The sequence below is a fragment of the Aulostomus chinensis genome, chromosome 11, assembly GCF_037954235.1.
Source record: "Aulostomus chinensis isolate RoL2024-O1b breed Wild chromosome 11, RoL_Achi_v1.0, whole genome shotgun sequence".
Lineage (NCBI taxonomy): Eukaryota > Metazoa > Chordata > Actinopteri > Syngnathiformes > Aulostomidae > Aulostomus > Aulostomus chinensis.
Window position 1 is genome coordinate 17282526 of NC_141330.1, and position 19051 is coordinate 17301576.

The following is a 19051-nucleotide window of genomic DNA, read 5'->3' on the forward strand; positions in this document are numbered from 1 at the left end:
TACCCTGAGAGTCTAAAGGACTTTTCATCACACAGTAGCTCTGTTAGTCTGACACATGTCCAGCAACCTGAGAGAGGGACACAAACCCCTCAGCACAGGTGTTAAATGTGATTGGTTACATGCTGCATTTCCCACCACCCCCAACACACACACACATACACACATACTCCCCTTCCTCAAAGCTATACACAGAGACAATCCTCCACAAGCTCCCCCGGCAAACTCAGCCTAGAAGTCTGCTGTCGCCAAGACTAGACGCAGCCTATTTAAGACAATCACATGATTTCAGTGGGAGTCAAAATTCAAAATGGTCTGCGGGGATCACTGGGGGGAGAGAGAGAGAGCTGAACATTGAGCGCGTGAGAGAGAGAGAGAGAGAGAGAGAGAGAGAGAGAGAGAGAGAGAGAGAGAGATGTTTGCCTGTGGAGAGAAGTCGAGTTCATGCGATTTGCCGCGTCAGGATTGTGGGAATGAATGGAGAGCAAAGTGGCACAAGTGAAGGAGGTAGTTGATGCTTCATTCATATCAAACCCCGCAGATTTGCTTCTGCTGTCGGACTATTGAGCTCTTGGGGACTGTTGGCAAGGTGCTGTGCCATTTACGCGTCACCTTTATTTTGGAGGGGGGGAGTCATCCGGAGATATGACTTTCTTGCGGATTAAAGCTGAGCGGATGAAGTGGCTCTTCTTCCATTTCGTTTGCTGTTTGACGCTGACTAAAGTAAGTTCGATGTCCTCTGCCTGTTCACACATGCATGCAGAGCTCATAAAGTTGTCAACACTTGCATTGAGGCACTGCGTTCGTTCATGTGCAGATCTCTCTCTCTCTCTCTCTCTCACACACACACACACACACGCACACACATACGCTTAAACACAGTCATAATGATATGTCTCTCCTTTCAGAGCGACTTTTTGAATCATGGTGCTACCAGGGTTGAATCGTCATCTGCTCTGCTCCGATCTCTCAATTTACCTCAACAAACAGGTAAGTTAACGATTTAATGTCCTACAGACTTGATAAGTCTTTCATACATGAGAGGGATGTAGTACTGTGAGTTGCATCATGATACACACACACACACATACGCGCGCGCACACACGCGCGCACACACACACACACACACAAACACACACGAAACTCCTCTGCATCTCTTTGAGTCAGTCAAGGAGCATCAAACTGCGCTCACCTGCACGAAGCGTTTCGTCTCTTCACCGCTGCGGGGCGCCACGCGCCTTGGTAGAGAGCCATCAATGTCTGCTGCAGCAGCAAAAACCCAGTTTATGTTTGCAACAGCTTGTTTGAAGGCATGGCTGATATGGAGCTCTTGAATAATCCAGATGACTTTAATAACCTTTGTGATGCAAATTAGATTTCACAATAGAAAGGGCCTCTTTCATTTGAGTTTAAAAGGAGCGTCTGCTTGTATGCGAGTCAGTTCAGTAATTAGTGCAAGCAGTTATTAAGAGACTTCCATATGTTCTTTATTTTGTTGATCTAACCCCATATGGTGCGCTGCTTCAGCAACTGCGTTGGCCATGATGCCTACTTCAGATCTTTTGTTTGTCTTTTTTTCCAGCATGAAAAGCAAATAAACAAACATCAAAACTCCTTTCACTGGGCTCACGTGGAGATGATCTGAAGCAGGAGTGGAGGGAAGCCCTCTACTTCTGTTTCACATGAGTTAGTGGGTTAAGATCTATTGCCCAGTGATAATGTGTTTAACATTCATGTTGGAATGGGTTGGGAAAGAGGTCACATGTCCAGCCTTTTGTTCAATCTAAGCCGAGGTACCCGTTTGCTAGACGTCCCTATCAGACTTAATGGCACTCAGGAGCCACTAAACCAACAAACGAACCACTGCAGGATCTTGTCTCAATCCGTCACACAAGATAAGTGTGTGTCTGCTCCGTTCCCGTGGACCCTTTGTTTGTTTACCGTCAGACATGGATCACTGCAGCTGGTTTTTTTAGTTTGGGAGGTGGGGTGGGGGCAAACAAGAGTAGGCTAGGTGTAAATGTGTGTGTGTTGGGGTGGGAAATGGACAGAGACCATCTTCTAACTTTTGCCTAAGTGCTTTAGTGTCTACATGAAAAGGCTTCAAACTGGAAGTATGTGGTTGCTCTGTGATTAGATCACGGTGCTAACACTTCAAGGTTTAGGGACATGCTTCCCTCTGTGACCACCCATGCTAAATATATGCAGTAGTAATGCATCCATTAATAAGCATTTGTCATGTTGCAACTTCAAGATGCACTAAATACTCCGGCACTCACACTGCCAAGGATGACACACTGTCTGTCACCTCGGGTGTTTCTGTCTCGCTGCTATATTTACTCCATGGCCGGGCTTCCTAGAGCAGGTCACGCTGGACAGTAACCGAGACTGAGCTTTTGTTGACTCTAAGTCCAAGGTAAAGATAAACTTCTGGCTGATCGCTTTCCCATGACGAGACTGAAAGCATTTGTAACGGTAATTAATAACACAATGCTGAAGTCAACATTGAGGCTGCTTTATGTGTTTGCTGGCTGGTTACTCAAAGTGCATCAAGAGCACAACAGTTCAAGGCGTGATATAGTTTACTGTAACAGGCACTAACGATCACCATCAGCAGTGTAAACTTAAAGGGATACATCACCCAGAAAGAGTACTTTGCCTATCAAGTATTCACAAATAGGTGTGTCAAGCTCACAAAGATGTTTTTTTCTGCAGCCATTTTTTTGTGTGACTCCAGAAGGAAGAAAGAGCCAGCCATGTATCTTAAGCTTAAAGTTAATGGCGCCCCATTGCTTCCAAATCCAAACGACAACAAAAGTGTTCAAAAATGTCAGTCTACAAACTCGTGTACTTTGTCCAGTAAGCCTCATATTTGATGCGTAGAAATCCCAGATCTGCCCTACACACAAACAAGCTACAAACCCTCCACTTTTTCCTCCACCAAGAAAGTGCAACTGAAAGTCCTAGCAGATCGTGCTACTGTGAACAATCAAAGAACTGCAGTTGTATTTTGTTTCCAGCCCAAGTCAAAAGTGTTTGTGGATTATTTAGCATACCGCCGGATAAAGAAGATGAGGACGATACTGGGCGATACGCCTGGAAGTTTTTAAACAGACATTTTTGGGCAGTTCTGCTGATGTTAGCGTCTAGCTTCAAGCTAAATATACGCGGCTGGCTCTTCCTGCATCCTGGAGTCACAACGAGGTGAAAACACAGAGGTGAATACACATCTATGTGAGCTCAAGACTCATATTTAGGAGTACTTGAAGGGTAATATACATATTAGATATGACTGTAAGTCTCCCAGCATCACAATCTTTAGTGTAAACCAACCTCTTCTGTATTTTTCTTCATCAATCACATTTGATGAGTCAAATATAGGATGTCCAATTACTTGACAGTAACTCAGCACGCTCTGACTTTGAGGATGAGATGATGGAGAGGAGCAATGTCCCCTTGCATGATTTCCTCTGAAAAAATCTTTTTGGTGCTGCTCAGGAAGTTTGATGCTCTGCTGATTGGATCATCTGAGGTTGCGGTCACATTGCCATTAGAAGTTTAATTGGTGTGGGAGGCCAGGCCTGTGACCATCTCCCTTTATGACCTGCAGTTACCCAGCCTGAGCTGCAGTAAAAAGCGTAGTAAAACACCAGGTCAAACATGATTCACTCTCCACTGAAGGTGCTGTGTTGGAATGGTCTAAAACCCTTCCTTTTCTTGTAACTCTTTCTGGAACCTGCCAGCTAAAGTATACAAGGCAGGTTGAGGAGAATTTACAAACGGAAGAGGTTTTATTCGGTCCATGATGCAGCTGAGGCAGCAGCTGACACCGTCTGTGCTGTATTGCAGTAAATGATGCTGACAGCTCAAATTAGTCATGACTGATGACCACAAGGTTTATTTTTGTAAAGATTCATCAAAACATCGAGCATGATACCTACTAGCGTCTGTGCTTTCTCTTGACCTCCCAATAACAGTGATCTATCCTGTCGAAGGAGTTCTTAAGTCAATGCTCTCTTATCTACTGTACCTTTTCTAACATTAAGGTCTTTGCAATCTTGGGTGTTTGCCAGTAACAAGAGGAGCACAAAGGAGCCACCAGGCTTTGCAAGATGAAATTGAGGGAGAAGAAAGGACTGTAGTTTTTGATATTTCATGACTGAAGTCCAATGTGTTCATATCTCTTTCTGACCAGAATATGAGATTGTATCTCCATATGAGGTCAACCACAAAGGTGTCTACATCTCTCATGAAATCGCCCACCATCAGCGCAGACGACAACGAAGGTCCCTGTCTTCAGATGCGGCCCCATCAAACACCGACGGCAACAGCGAAACAGTCCACTTCCGGCTGAGTGGCTTGGGGCAGGACTTCCACATGGAGCTGAGGGAGGCATCTGAGAGCTTGATTGCACCTGGCTTCACCATCCAGGTCCTGGGAAAGAACGGCACCAAGAGCCTGAGGGCCTACCACCAGGACGACCTCTGTTTTTACCAGGGGTCACTGAGGTTGAGGGTCAACTCCTTTGTGGCACTGTCCACATGCATGGGGATGGTGAGTCTGAACGTGCCTGGAGTCAGGTTGCGGAAGGGTTTGGAGCATGTGTGTGCATATGTGCGCATGTGTGTGCGTGCGTTTTGTATCTAAGTAGCTACATGTTTGAAATTAATTAGAGAAGCTTTGACATTTTTATTTGGCAGCGCTGGAATCAATGCACCAACTGAGTAATCGCAGACAATGAGCCTGAGAAAAAAAAAAATCTTTAATTTGTCTCATCCTGGGACCAGTGGTACTGTAAACACAACACTAATGTTCTTGTCATGCTGAAATCTAGAAAAGAGAAAATGAGAGGTCCGGGACCCTTTTTGGGTTTAAACTCCAGGTTTATAAAACACAAAATTCCCACGGAGACAAGGTAGAAGTAAATCTGCTATAATTTGAGCTCTGAAGATTCCAATCAGAATCTGTGCCAAAGGAAAGACTGAAGTAGAAACGAAGGATGAAACTTGGGTGAAAAAATGAGGCTACAGCCAGCCGCTAAATTGACATAGAACAGCAATTTGTCAAACACTGTCTATTGCTTCTTTTCTTTCACACATACACCGTCAACAATTAACCGTTCGTACTCTCATCTGTCCTTCATTCCCACTGCATTTCTTACTTTGACTTGTTAGCTCATCGGTTTAATACGCGAGCTAACTTCCACAGGGTCTGTGTGTTGTGAGGCTGGTCAGAGAGCGGAACTACGTGGGCTCGAGTTTACTTTACAACATGCTGTCTTCGCTGGCAAGTTGTGCACATTAGTTTCTTCCTCCAGTTCTTCCTGCTTCATTAGTTCCAGCTCATTCCAGGTATTTTGTCTTGCACATTTACAGAAATCAGCTAATGAACAACTAATGAATGGAAAAGTTAAGTCTGTGAATACAGCAGTATTTTTCTTCAAAGGCCAAATAAATCTTAATTACACATAGATGAACATGCCAAATCAGTGTTTTGGTGGTGTGTTATCGTCTCATTCAGAACACAGTGGACAGGGTCAACAGATCCTATATTTGTCCTGTCTTTACAAACCTAAAATGGTACGTTTTGTACATTTTAAATTGGGTTCTCAACTCACAAGCAGTAACTTTCAAGCGCAGCTGGTGCCATAAATCCAAAAAAAGTGATTAATAGAATTTAATAGACCTTAATAGCCCTAAAAGGAAGGGTGGGGTACTAGCTTGTGAATGGATGGCAGCTGGGTAGTATGCTAACATTTATATTAGCATTAATACATGGCATAATACGATTCCATTTCCAAAACTAAGAGCATTTATTGGAAGAATCAAACAAAAATTGGCATTAAACTTTGTTTGGAGACGTTTTTGTTTATTTGTGTTATTTTGTTAAGTTGGACTGAGGTGTTTCTGGCTCTTTTCTGGTTGTATATCCAACTTGTTCTGATTAAAAGCCATTATTGAAGTTTCATAATGCAACACTGACAAATTCTAAATACTCCCCCTGGACGTGTTTGTGTTCTTTAGAGAAAGTTGGCTGAGGGTCAGTTTTTTCCTTGGTGGTCCTCCTTCGCTGCTAGAATATAAAGAGAAGGTTACAATGAAAATGACATTAAGTAAGCCGAAGAGAAGCAGCTCCAGCGGTACACTCACCCTCTTAGCAGTCTGGGCTGAAGAACAAGGGACTTTAAGAATACACACCTAATCCTCTCAGCCTTGAACTCACATACACAAATATTCATTAAGAATTCCAAAATTACTGGAGACAGTAGGCAGAGAAACTCCGAATGTTACTTATTTGCTCCGTGCAATCTTGCTGTTGCTCGTTTAAAAGACAGACTCGTGGACAATCAGGCTATGGGTCATTCAAGCTCCAGTGTATGGACCTTGATACAGTGGAAAATATTAGAAATGTAGTCATTCCAGTACTTTTCATCAGTGCTCTAAGAGCCAGTATGACCACATTTCACTTTTGCACGAGACTGGAGTGTTAATTAATTTAATTTTAATGGATTCCAGGCCTGTCTTCACTAGTTGGCTGTTTATTTTCTCAGCGAGGGCCTCTGCTGTGTCTGAGAATTGCCCTCTGAAACTACAGAGAATGGCATATCTCCAGGGATGCTTCTTCTCCTGCTTGTGTGTGTGTGCGTGCGTGCGTGCATGTGTGTGTATTTCAGTTGAGATCCCAATAAAAGTTTAAGCCAAAAGGTCTGAGGGGTTTGCAGAGACTGTAAATGTGGTTCTCACGACTGCAGCAGCCTGGACGGACGGGGTCAGCGTATCAATGGGAATTTGACTTTTTCTGATGTGAATCAGGAAATTGCAAAACAAAGGTATTTAAACTCTCAGGAAAGATAATGATAAAGAGTAAACATATCTCTCGAGGTTTTTTAAAACAATATACTCTGCATGTGATATTACTCTATATGCGTTATAACATGAAAAGCCTCCAAATACTCATTCCCAGTTTCTTACGTTTATTCAAACAAAGACTCATTTAGATTTCAACAAAATAAGGACCTTTATCCATTTGTCCAATTGAACTAAAAAGGCTCCTTGGGTCTGTCGTTGTCTGCTTTTCTACTCTGGACTAACGACCCACAGAAATTAGGTAAATTAGCCTGCTGACTTTTATTTTCCACACCTTCCCGTTACTGATCACTATCTCTCATTTCTGTTGGATGTCGTCATCAGCACAAACAGCTGTGAAGGCCCGAACCTCATAGTCGGCCCATTGGTCGTTAACTTTCTTCTTATTCTGCTCCATGAGGTATTCGTAGATTGCAGACTTTCTTATAATGTCAGTTAAAACAAATGTGGTGAGTACCGAAGACAAGTTCAGCGGAAAAAGACTCAACCCTGTAGTTCCTGGAATGTCAGACACTATTACTTCGTAAGGTGGGACGTTTTGGAGGTAAAATGATGTCCTAGGAGCTGAATTTAGTCCCCGGGTTCAAAACAAAGATCGTCCCTCCTAAGGTTCTCTCTTTCTGGCTGATGTTTCTTTGTTCAGAAAGAGCTATACTTGTGTAATATGGTTACATTTCTGTCTTTAAATATGCAAAACTGCAACTCATCTTCAAGTTGGCAACCATATTTTTCAACGTTTTTGCTTAATCAACTGGCAGATTGTGTGTGTGTGTGTGTGTGTGTGTGTGTGTGTGTGTGTGTGTGTGCACGCGCGCGTGTGTCCAGTTGTGTGAGTATTGGTCATGTTTCGTTTGCTCCAAATTTCCTGGATTAAGAGCCAATATCTGGTCAGAACAGAAACAAAGTTCACTAGGCCACCTCAGAGCTCAAAGAAGACCTTGCACTTTGGTCAGGTTCCTATTTGGCAGGCAAATATTGACCAGGGGGACCAAAATCAATAGCTGAGTAGCGGGAGAACCTTCTCTGGTCCCCTTTCCCTAATTTGTCCCCTCATTGTTTAAGAATCCTGACCTAGACTTCATATTCATGCCAAATCCACATGGACAGCTCCTCTCTCACCATAACACGGCACTAATATGGAGGTTTAAGTGAATCATTCATTAGTCTTTCCATCCATTGTAAACCTAAATCCTCAGCGTTGGTCATTTATTTTCGGTTGTTAACTTCTGAACACTTTTCGGTACTCAGTATTTTTTTGTTACAAACATGATTTTGCAGTCAGCTCTCCCACAAAGGATTTTATAATATTCATCTGTACTTACTGGCTCACACACTTTTTTTTTTACTGTCTTCACAAAAACATGCCGCTGATGGAAAAAGAGATGGATACAGAAAGAAGAGAGACATATAAAGATAAAAGTCACAGAGGTCAACAAACCTCTTTGAGGAGTCTTACCTTGAGAAGCTGATGTGTAAATTGTCCTATCAAGCGCGCTCCTCTGGCAGCCCCTATGGTGATTAGCTCCGCTTTGATGAGAGTCGGCACTTCAGCCATAAAAATCTCTTACTACTTGTTGGAAAAAAGACTCAAGGCAATCCCACTGTGTCAAGTGTTCACCTGCCAACTGGTGTGAAACCGCACGGTAACACATGTGGAAGTGGGGATCATAAAGATGGTTTTCCTCTTAATCTGCTCTTTTTTATGAGGGTAAGACAGTCAAGGGGTGAGAATTAATCATTATCTTTCTATATGTATCGCACATGACTGCTCATGTGTCCCCCCCCCCCCCGCATCAGCTTCAACTCTGCATAGTGATTAGCACCAATTGCCAAATGTTTGCATGCTAACCAGCTAAACACAGACTGTGCACATGCTAAACACATTATCTGCTCAACGTCAGCATGCATCATCACTGAGCTCATTCTTGCATCCCCGCAGTGGTTAGCATGTCGCCTAAATCAGAATTGTGCCAACAACAAAACAAAAAAAAACCAGAAAGCGAGAAAAAAAAGCCACTGATGACTGGAAGAAGCTGCACCCTGGAGCCAGAGTGCTTACAAGACAGCATGCAGGTCAAAACACAACAATGTGGCAGAAATATGGCCCCATTCCAAAGTGTTCTTAGTGACTTTCTGGCTTAAAACTTAATAAACTGCATATCTCTCTCTCTTTAAAATGACATAATCTGTCTCTAAACTAGTCAGGATGAAAGGAAACACTTCTATTTCTGTTTCTTTTGCACCTCTTAATCTACTTCGTCAACCCTGATCTCTATGTCGGGTCTAATTTCACTCAGACCTTTAAAGCACTACTTCCGTTTCAGTAGTTTAAGGAAAAGCTAAACGTTGTCCACAAATCACTTGGAGGTCTTGTGTTTTCCTCTTGTAAAAGCCCCGGTGTGACTCTCTCCCTCCAGGGCTCGTAGCGCTAGTAATGACAGAAGGCTCAGTACTCGTCCCACCTCTGGGATTTCCAAGAGAATATGAGATGCTCTCTTGATGTGATAAAGCTTTGAAAAGCACACAGTGTGGCCAAGGCTGGTTGCTATAATCTTTTGATTGATGATAGTAAGGGTTTATTACTTAAGTCAGTTTGGAACATTTGTTGATAGACCTCCATGTGGTGTAATGTGCTCTACGCCACGAGCCAACAGATGACTCAGGTACGGCTGGAAGTGAAATCAATAATACATTAAAGGATCCATTGGCGTCATGGAGCCACTTGCATGCACCAATCACTGTGAGGAATTGCTGCTGTGCCTCGATCTGTCAAAAGAGAGTTGTTGGGAACGTCATTTGTGACAACACTTTTGACGGATAGAGCTGCTGGAGTGACGTGTCCACATTGTTTCCACTTAAATTCTTGTGTTACAGAATTTTGTTTTTGGTTACGATGCATAGAGCCAAGGGTGGTGTTCTTTTCCTTGGACTGAGTTGAAAAGCACTGACAAAACTCTAGTGGTATATGAAATAGTAGCAAGTGTTGATGTCTGTCCCAGAACAGAGAGAACTACACACACAGTCAGGTGCACCTGTAATGAGCCGAACGCCCCCCCACCTACCCACCCTATTCAGTTCCGTACCCCCCCCCCCCCCCAAACACACACACACACACACACCCCCCTTGTTCCTGTTGCTGCTTGTCTGGATGAGTCTGTCTCCATAGAGTCCAGCTGTTTGCGCCCTCCCAAGTAGTGTTTCAGCATTTTATGACTGCTATTTGCACCTCGTAGACCGCAGCGTGTAATCTGATGACTTTGCTATTTAGGAGAAGCACTAGAGTGACCTAATCTCTTAACATAGTGGCTCGCATACACACTCGGAGAGAAGAGCCAGCGGATGCTCGCTGTTGTCTTATCTAAGGCCCTGCTTAAAAAGAGTGCAGAGTTTACAAGCTGGAGGCATCATAAAAGATTCTTATGGCAGCGTGTGTGTGTGTGTGTGTGTGTGTGAGACTGTGATGCTCTCAGCTAGACAAAGAAGAGGATGCGGCTGGCAGAAGGATTTTTTTGCATCTCTGTTTAAAACTAATTTTCTGGACTGATGTGTACTAAATGTTTTATAACCTACACAGACACAAGTTGAAGGCAGGATACAACATCTGGACAGAAAGCAGAGGACAAAACACAAAGGCTCTTTTAATGAAACGTTAAGAACAGAGGATCAGAGGAAGATGTGTGGACAGTGACAGGCTGTGTTTGGTTATCACCTTCAATCATATTATGTACAGTTCTGTTATGAAAGGAGTTTCAGCTGCATAGAGGGTGATTTTTTTGTTGTTGTTGTTGTTCTGCGTGAGAAAAGCCTAGAGGTATAGATTATCAGAGACTTCAGTAGAATGTTTTGCTCCAAAACTAATATGTCTCTTTATTATAAGCAAAAAAATGATTCGTATAACTTTCCAACAATGTTTTGGGAGACATATTAAACAAGCCACAACACAGGCAGTCCGAGAGCGCACGCCAAGGTGATTTGACATTATCCAGGAGCTTGTAGACTTAGGACTTCAGCTAAACTCCACAACTGTTTGCTATTTTCAACAAATCTACTCCGAAACTTCATGTGTTCTTCCTTGGCTCAAATTACACACCTCCACCAGGTTTGTGGAAAATTGGCCATATAGTTCTTTTTTTGTGTTTTCCTACAAAACAGAGAGACAGATAAATCGGTGTGAAATTCATCCTTCAGCGTGACGTCTGCGGCTAACACCTTAAGAATCGATGCTTTGAAGGCAGTACGTAGGATTGTAGCGAAGCATCAAACACAGCCAGGCTCATACTTCACATGGCATCGTTTGAACTGCGTCGTTTATCAGGAGACCACAACTTCTCAATTCAGTCCCGAATCTCAAACCCCCTCTGAATATTGGGATGTATTCAGGTCTAAACAACAGGAAAGATGTAGCTGTGTCTGGGTGAAGTGTTTGAAGAGGCAGGTTGACTAAAACATGTCAAAAGGTGGTTTCCCTACCAAAACAGTCCAGTTCAATGCCACTGCTGGTAAGACAAGCTCCTCCCATCGTATTACTCCTTGTTGCTTGTTGGTTCAACTTTTTCCATACAGTCTAACTCTAGATTGTGGAATAGAAACAGCAATTTGTTTACTTGGACACCAATGTGCGCACAGCAGTCTAAGTTATTAATTTCAACTGGAGGAAGTATATTTTCATGCCAACGCCACATCCCTGGTCAACAGCGTCGATCGGGACGACCGTTACTGTTTTTGAAACATGAGGGAGTCCACATCAGGGGGTCGACTGGGCTGGTGGTTGGATTAACAAACTTTACAGCGGGAGGCAAGTGTGTCACAATTTTAACACCAAACACAACATTCTCCTAACCTGAACGAAATGGTTTTGGGGTTTTTTGTGCCTAAATGATAATAACAATAACCAGATCTCATATAATGACAAATATGTTGACACAGTGTGTTTTTCTGACAAAAACACCAGCAAAAAAAAAAAATGACACAGGTACAAAAGATTGTTATTAACATGTACTTGTTTTTTATACTAAATATCATAAAATATGAAATGGAAATTGTGTCCATGTCCACAGATCAATAAGATTAAATCATGTCTATTACCAAAAGCTGCAGTGAGACCAGAATGTATTTTTTACTACTAGAAGCAAAAATGATTATTCTCCTCTCTCTTCCTATTCTTTTACTCCTCTTTCTAAAGCTGCACTATTTAGGATCCAGATCCCAAATTACCAGAAACTTTATTGTCACACGGCACCCATCTTCCCTGCAGAGCCGATTTAGCTCCACGCTAATTCCTCAGACAGCATTCTTAGCACATGAAGGTCTGAAGGCTGACAGCAGCACTGCAGTTTGGGTCTGGGGGCTCATCGTGACTTGGAACCAAATTATGACAATCATGTGTTATTACAAAAGGGCCAGGGCGGGTGCCAGTGTGGATGACAGGATCACGCAGTGCTTGTCACATGTAATTGTTACCAACAATCCAAGCTGGGGTTCCCGGCAAGCATTTGCTACTACTTAACCTTTAGCAGGCGAGCTACAGTAGAGGGTTATGATGCTATAACATGTGTTTCTGTCTCTGGTTTTCTTAAGACCATTCCACTCACCCCCTGCCATCAACCCCACCCTTTTATGTCTTGTTTGCTAAATCGAAGTGAGTCAGGGTGATTTGTGCGTAGTCGGGGTGAGTTGGGATCAGCGTCTGCAGCTGAACACCAATACCAGCCCTGCTGAGCTGAGGATGTTGCTCCCTGAGACATGGCGACTCCATTATGGAGTATCTATTGTCTTGTTTTGACTTAAAGATTGTAATCTTCTCGATAACTACTGGGCCATAAAGTGTTTTTCCGGGCAGTAAATATGTCTCCAAATATGTTTCTTGGTCTCTGTCATCTTTTGTGTGTGAAACACCTCTTACAGTAGGCTGGGAAACGATCATTATCTGACGCAGACACACCTGTAAACAGGTAACTGCTGCTGTGCGGTGAGGGCGCAAAACTTCCATGTGCTCGACTTGAACAAGCCACATCGTAGCCTTCATGTGACTGTGACCCGCTGAGACTTTATACTTCAGAAGCAACGCATGCATAGTTGAGGTCCCACTTTTAAAACCTCTTTGTTCTTTTTGCTGTTTTAATGATGCAAATCTGAGTTTTATTTGACTTTTTTACAACATATGAGAGAAAAAGCCAATTTTTCTGATGTAGAACCCTAATGGATAAATGCACACTATGACAGCTTTATGTGATGAAAGCTATAAAGCGTGGAGTGTAAGCGGTCACAGCAGCTTACACGTCTGTATTGGCGTGTAGTCGGAGTTCATCACTTTGAAATTCAGTGTTTTATACAGTCGCAGCATTTTCCAGGGACGCTGGTTTCCTGAGCTGTGGTGGATGCGCTGGCAGAGGCTCCAGCTTTAGTTAGTCCACGAGGATGAAATGGGTCAAATCAGTCCTGATGATGATTATAGCACCAACACACACATGACAAATATAACTCTGCATCAGCATGATTGACCACAATGAGACGCACACACATGAATTCACACATACGCCTACATTGAGCCGAACATGTGTCATACGCACAAACGTACACTCACACACACACACACACACACACATACACAAACACAAGGACATTATACATTAGCATATACGATCGTCCTCGTCCAGCCGCAAGCTCGCCACTGCCACTGTGGCAGGCTGTTTCTGTCAGCCAGTGCTGGCAAAGACCCTCAAACTCCAAACATATTGAAAAAAGAAGACTGTAGTCAAGTAAACATATTTTAGGGAAACCACTATTACTGCCAAGGGCAGTTACAGTCCACACACGACATGCCAGTTGACTGTCATCACAGACGGGGTGCATGTTTGGAGCGACTGAAGGGGACAAAACGAGAGGCAGAGAGCAAGAGAAAGCAACTTGCAAGTGTGAGAATCGGCTACACAGACAGTCGAATGTTGAGAGACTGTGTCTGTCTCCCTGGTCGAGAGACTAGCCCAGCAGTTGAGATGGACTGTCCCATGAGTTCTCCCTACATTGGAACCTGGCTCTGTGTGAGAACAGCTCCAGGAGCGAGACATACTCATAAATAGATTTTTGTGGGATAGCTTGAAGTTAATGAACCCATAAACTTTGCCTCTATATACGTTGTATGTAAGAGGGATGCCCCCCTCCCCTCTCTACTCTCACACTGGCCTTTCTATTGGACGGAGTCTTATTTAGATTCTGCCGAGATAACGCCTGACCCTGAACAGCAAAACAGATGTTGAACATGAAGAAACACAGCCAGTAATTGAGGCGCACACAGTTGAATCTTGACTAATTGCTGACAGAGACAGATTGGGAAGTTAGAGCAATAGCCAGAGAACTTTGTTGTTTTGTTCATTTGTAATTTATGACAGCGCTCCTTTAGGCTCCTTTCAGTGGTAGAGAATCTTGGCAGCTCTGAGGTGTTAGTCATATTTAACAATATCTTCTATTCAGGTCACTTGAATATTTTATTACACAAGTCTCGCAACTTGAATAAAGATTAAAGTTCAACATTAATCTTTTACAAACTTCTGTCTGCGCCTCATACTGTAAATGTGTTTCTTCTTTACCTCCATATGTCTACAGTACATTGAGACTAACATGAATGCTACTCAAACAGCGGTAAAGCTAACTGGACTTTGTTTTTGTTTTGTTTGGGTTTTTTTTTAACCTCCAGACAGGTTTGATCAGGACTCAGGATGCAGATTACTTCCTGAGGCCAGTGTCCCACAGCTTGGCCCAGGCAGAGAACTTTACCATTCGCCCCACTCACCAGCCACACATTCTCTACAAGACGGACAGAGACCCGCCGCCAGACCAGAGGCCTCGGGTGGTTCGGAAGAGGTCCACAGATTCAACATCTCACATACCCCACAAACACATTTTAACCCAAAGTTCAACACACACACAGACTTCCCACAGCACTGCTAATGAAGAGCAGCAGAGTGACGTCCACGGTGATGAGCGCAGCAGTGATAACAGTCCCGAGGACCAGACGGAGCATCGCGGCCATGGAAGTCACCGCAGCAGCCACCTGCACGACAACGATTACAGACGAGGGGAGAAGCAGAGGCAGCACTTCTGTGGGAGACGGAAGAAATGTATGTAAGGGCCATTTCTCATTCTAATGAACATTAATGGATGACCCCTTAACCACTGTCACACATACTGAGTTGTAGTAAACATTCCTGCTACACCTTTTGAGATTTTCAGTCTGATTAGTGTGAGCCACTCAGGACAAGAAGAGATAAAAAAACTACAACAGGAATCTTTAGTTTTTGATGATTTTCGCAAAACTTGCTGGATGAATGTAGCATGGCTTAAAGATGAAGACATTACCATTTGATCTGTTTATCATGAAAAAAATTGAGTTTTTTTTTTTTTTTTTACATAGACGATGGCAGAAGTTTGCCCTTTCAAGAGTAACTTAAACTCAGTTTTCATAGTGGAAAGATGGATCCCTGGATCAGCAACGTCTCCAGACCCCCAGACCCAACCTGTTCTTAAGTGAATATCGCCACGCCAGAAAACATTATTTTCCAACAGAGACTGTAATTTCATTGATCTGTCATCAGTGAATAGCAATAATAAAAAAAAATTCTAAACTCACAATAACTCAAGCATAACATTGTTTGAACCAAAAATTAATGTATCCACCATTAAAAGGATCCAAATTTACTTTCTTTTGGCATCGTTCAAAAGATGTTTTAGCATCATATATCACGGCACGAGGAGTTGGTGGTCAATTTCTAGGTTATTTCATGACTTTTTTTTCTTTTTTTTTAATGTTACCATTGTGCGCTTTCCAATTCCAGAATGTGAAATGGTCAGATTTCTCATGTCACATATTTTAGGCAATCTAGATCATAACTGAATGAGTAGTTTGAGCTTTGAGAGGTTCCGCTACCTTTTGAAGTATTAGTCCCTCACAAATAGGGTCAAAACAAAGGAAAAATATGAACATATTTTAATTTCATTTCGTTGAATGTTCGATTAATCCCGTCACTGCGGGCAGGTAGGACAATAACTGACTTTACACGTTACGGTTAAGAGAGAATCAGAAAAACAAGTGCCACCACTGACTTTGCAAAAAAAAAAAGCAAATTTCACAAGATGTTTCTTTTTTTTAAAAAATTGGAAATAACAGGAATTTTTAGTCAAAACTTATCTGAAAAAAATTGCGGTTTTATTTTTATATGACATTTGATTCTTTTGCAATCTGCGCTTTGTCCCTGATTTGTATGTCACTAGATGAAGGAGGTTATATGGACGTTGATGTTTCTTGGTTGACCTCATTCGTGATATGACCTCTGGAAAGTCAAGAGAAATGTTTTATATTCACTTTACACCGCGACGAATGTATCTTTGGAAGAAACTGACCTCAGATCAGTTCGATGGGTCGCTCCTAATCTTACTCGTGTACCATCACCTTTTACCTCTCATAACAAAAACTGGCTGAGAAAACACAATGATGTTTACATTCCTGTAAGATGACATCACTGAACACCTGTGTGGTGTGTTTAAGTCCAAAAAGGCCACACCGGTCGCCCACCTGCTCTCCATCTATGTAAGCAAACTTTCAAGTTTATCGCAGCCGGACAGTGATAGGTGAAAGTTTTGATAACATGACAACATGAAAGAGGAGATTTGAGAAGATAATGACACAAGCTGCACTGGTCTGAGGCTTCCTATGTCCTGATGTAGAAGTGAATGCAGATGTGAGACGGTGCTTCTTCCCAGACTCACAAGGAGACTTACGCTTTTACACACTGAGAGGTTGTATGACGCCGACAAAATGTTGGGCTGAACACACCTTCATTCCCAGAATGTTCAACATGACTGAGACGGAGATGGCTTCATACACTAATTGCTTTTGCACCAAATAACATACACATGAGTGACCTCTGCCTGTAATTATGTCACATTTTCTTTCGTCTGCGTGAGTATGAAATGATTCAGATTTCCTCCTTCATTACCAGGATGACAACAAAATGGATTTCTTGTAGCATGTGAATCTTTCATTTTCCTGTTGTTGCATTTAGAGAAGAGTTGTAGCCGCTGCTAACTTACAGCGCGTCACACACTGTGAATTTACACTATACTTAATGTTAGCATAACACTTGGAGTGCCAGAGTCAACAAGAGACTTGCAGTTCATCCATGACATCAGGTCATGAAAATAAGAGTATTGTTAATCATCCGCAATGGTTGTCAGCTACTTGCCAGGTTAACGCTCACAGGAAAGGTGGCCGTTTGGCTAGTGGCTGTAGGTCCAGTTGAAATCTTGTGCAACATACAGAGTAATCAGCTGTGGGAGTGAAGGCTTGTATATTTGTAATGTAATCATAACTGCGATTAAATAGCTATTATAGGCACCACTTTTCTGTCTTTCATCAATCACTTCCTGTTCCCAATCCTACAGTTCACTCTGCAATGATTTCCATTACGATTCATTCAGCGTGTTCGATAATTGTTACTCAGCTAATTAATCCTAAACTTCCTCTCCAATTTTTTCAGACATGCCCAAACCTCCAGAAGAAGACATCTTTTTGCTTCCAGATGAGTACAAGTTCATCCCCAGGAACAAACGGGCGGTGCTGATGAAGAACCAGGCCAATCACAAACTCAATGTTGAGACGCTGGTGGTGGTGGACAGAAAGATGATGGACAACCACGGCCATGAGAACATCACCACATATGTTCTCACTGTGCTTAACATGGTGAGGAAAGAAGAGTTCCGTTAGCTCAGAAGCTAAATCTGTGCTTTCACTGTTGGGATTTGAAACAAATAGTTTCATAGACGAGGTTAAAACAGATCTTTCTGCTTTTAGAGAGTAAGAAGAGTCTTGCAGTGCATCACCGTGTAAACACATCTTTATAAGGGGATTTTACACTGATGTGAGCTCTTGTCTGGTTCTGAGCAAGGTGACACCTGCCAAACTTCACTCTTGACTTCAAAATTGTTCCCTTATGTCGTTATAGAGCATGAAAAGACAAACATCAGCAGAAATGTATTTGGAAGCCATGCATAAATTCATTTTCCACAGCTCGGGGGGTTTTTAGGGACACGACACCGTAGTCTGCTATCCTCACTTATCAGAAAGAGCTCATCTAAAAACATGAAAGTGATATCTGGGGTGAGCTCATCGTCACAGTGCAGACGCCCCCCCCCCCCCCCCCCCATACACACACACACACACACACCCGCCCCAAACCACCGTCCCTCTCAGCTGATCTGTGAGCAAATTCTGTCACGCTCGTTTTGCTACTTAATGACTGACTGACAAATCCAAAGATAATCCATCTATTTTGAAAACATGGCTCCCTCCAGTCGAAACCAAGCCGGAGCAGTCGGAGGAGTCACTTTAATACAGTGTGGAGTTTCGCAGAAAACAGCCAACCCTGACCCAACCTGCCAGCCCCCATGGGTCTTAAACGTGGATTTGATATTGGCTGACGATTGAATCTGATATAACATGTCAACATTTTGGGTAGATTTCTTGTGGGCAGAGACTTAGAAACATTTTGTACTTACTAATATAGAAGACATACCACAAAACACTAACACTCAGGAAATTTGACTGACTGTTTTATTCATGTGGCAGTGAAAACACGGTGATTCATAATGTCTGCAGAAGAGTGCATGTCTGAAACTGTCAAAGACTGCTGATCTAGGAGATCTCAGCTTAACTAAGTGGTTTTGATTGACACTTTCCCCTCGGAGTTAAACCACAGCCTTGGGTCTACTCAAGAGGCAGCGAAGAGAAAGACCAATCATCTAAATGCAAAAGTGAACTCAGCCAAACCCAATGTAAAAATGCAATTTTTTCCCCCCTTCCAGTGTTAAATTGAATCAGCCCTAAAATTCATTGAATTCTTCCTTGGCTCCTGCTACACCCTTCAACCAAGTTTGGTGAAAATCGGCCTCGTAGTTTTTGCGTAATCCCGCTCAAACAGACGCCACCTAAAACACCACGGACGGACGGCGTTGAAGTCTGAAATAATAGTAAGATGTCAACATACAACACGAGAGGTTGAAAGGGAAACAGCAGTGGTGCCTGTCATAACTTCAAAAGGGGGGTTTTGTGTTATTTCTTTAGCAGTGTCAAGGTCAGTTATGTTGTACTTTTGATAGAAAACTCCTCATCTTCTAGGTCCAGGTACAACTGAGTA

General features: G+C 42.7%; 1 protein-coding gene across 1 annotated transcript in view; it reads left to right on the forward strand.

Annotated features, from left to right (window-relative positions):
- The first annotated feature begins 625 nt into the window (after nt 1-625).
- The window catches only part of adamts16 (ADAM metallopeptidase with thrombospondin type 1 motif, 16), a 53252-nt gene continuing 34826 nt past the window's right edge, over nt 626-19051 (forward strand). Inside the window, exons 1-5 of the mRNA XM_086218911.1 lie at nt 626-720; nt 906-987; nt 4193-4551; nt 14557-14980; nt 17396-17598. Of these exons, the coding sequence (XP_086075037.1) occupies nt 643-720; nt 906-987; nt 4193-4551; nt 14557-14980; nt 17396-17598 (1146 nt within the window). The 5' untranslated portion in view covers nt 626-642. The remainder of the gene's footprint in view (nt 721-905; nt 988-4192; nt 4552-14556; nt 14981-17395; nt 17599-19051) is intronic.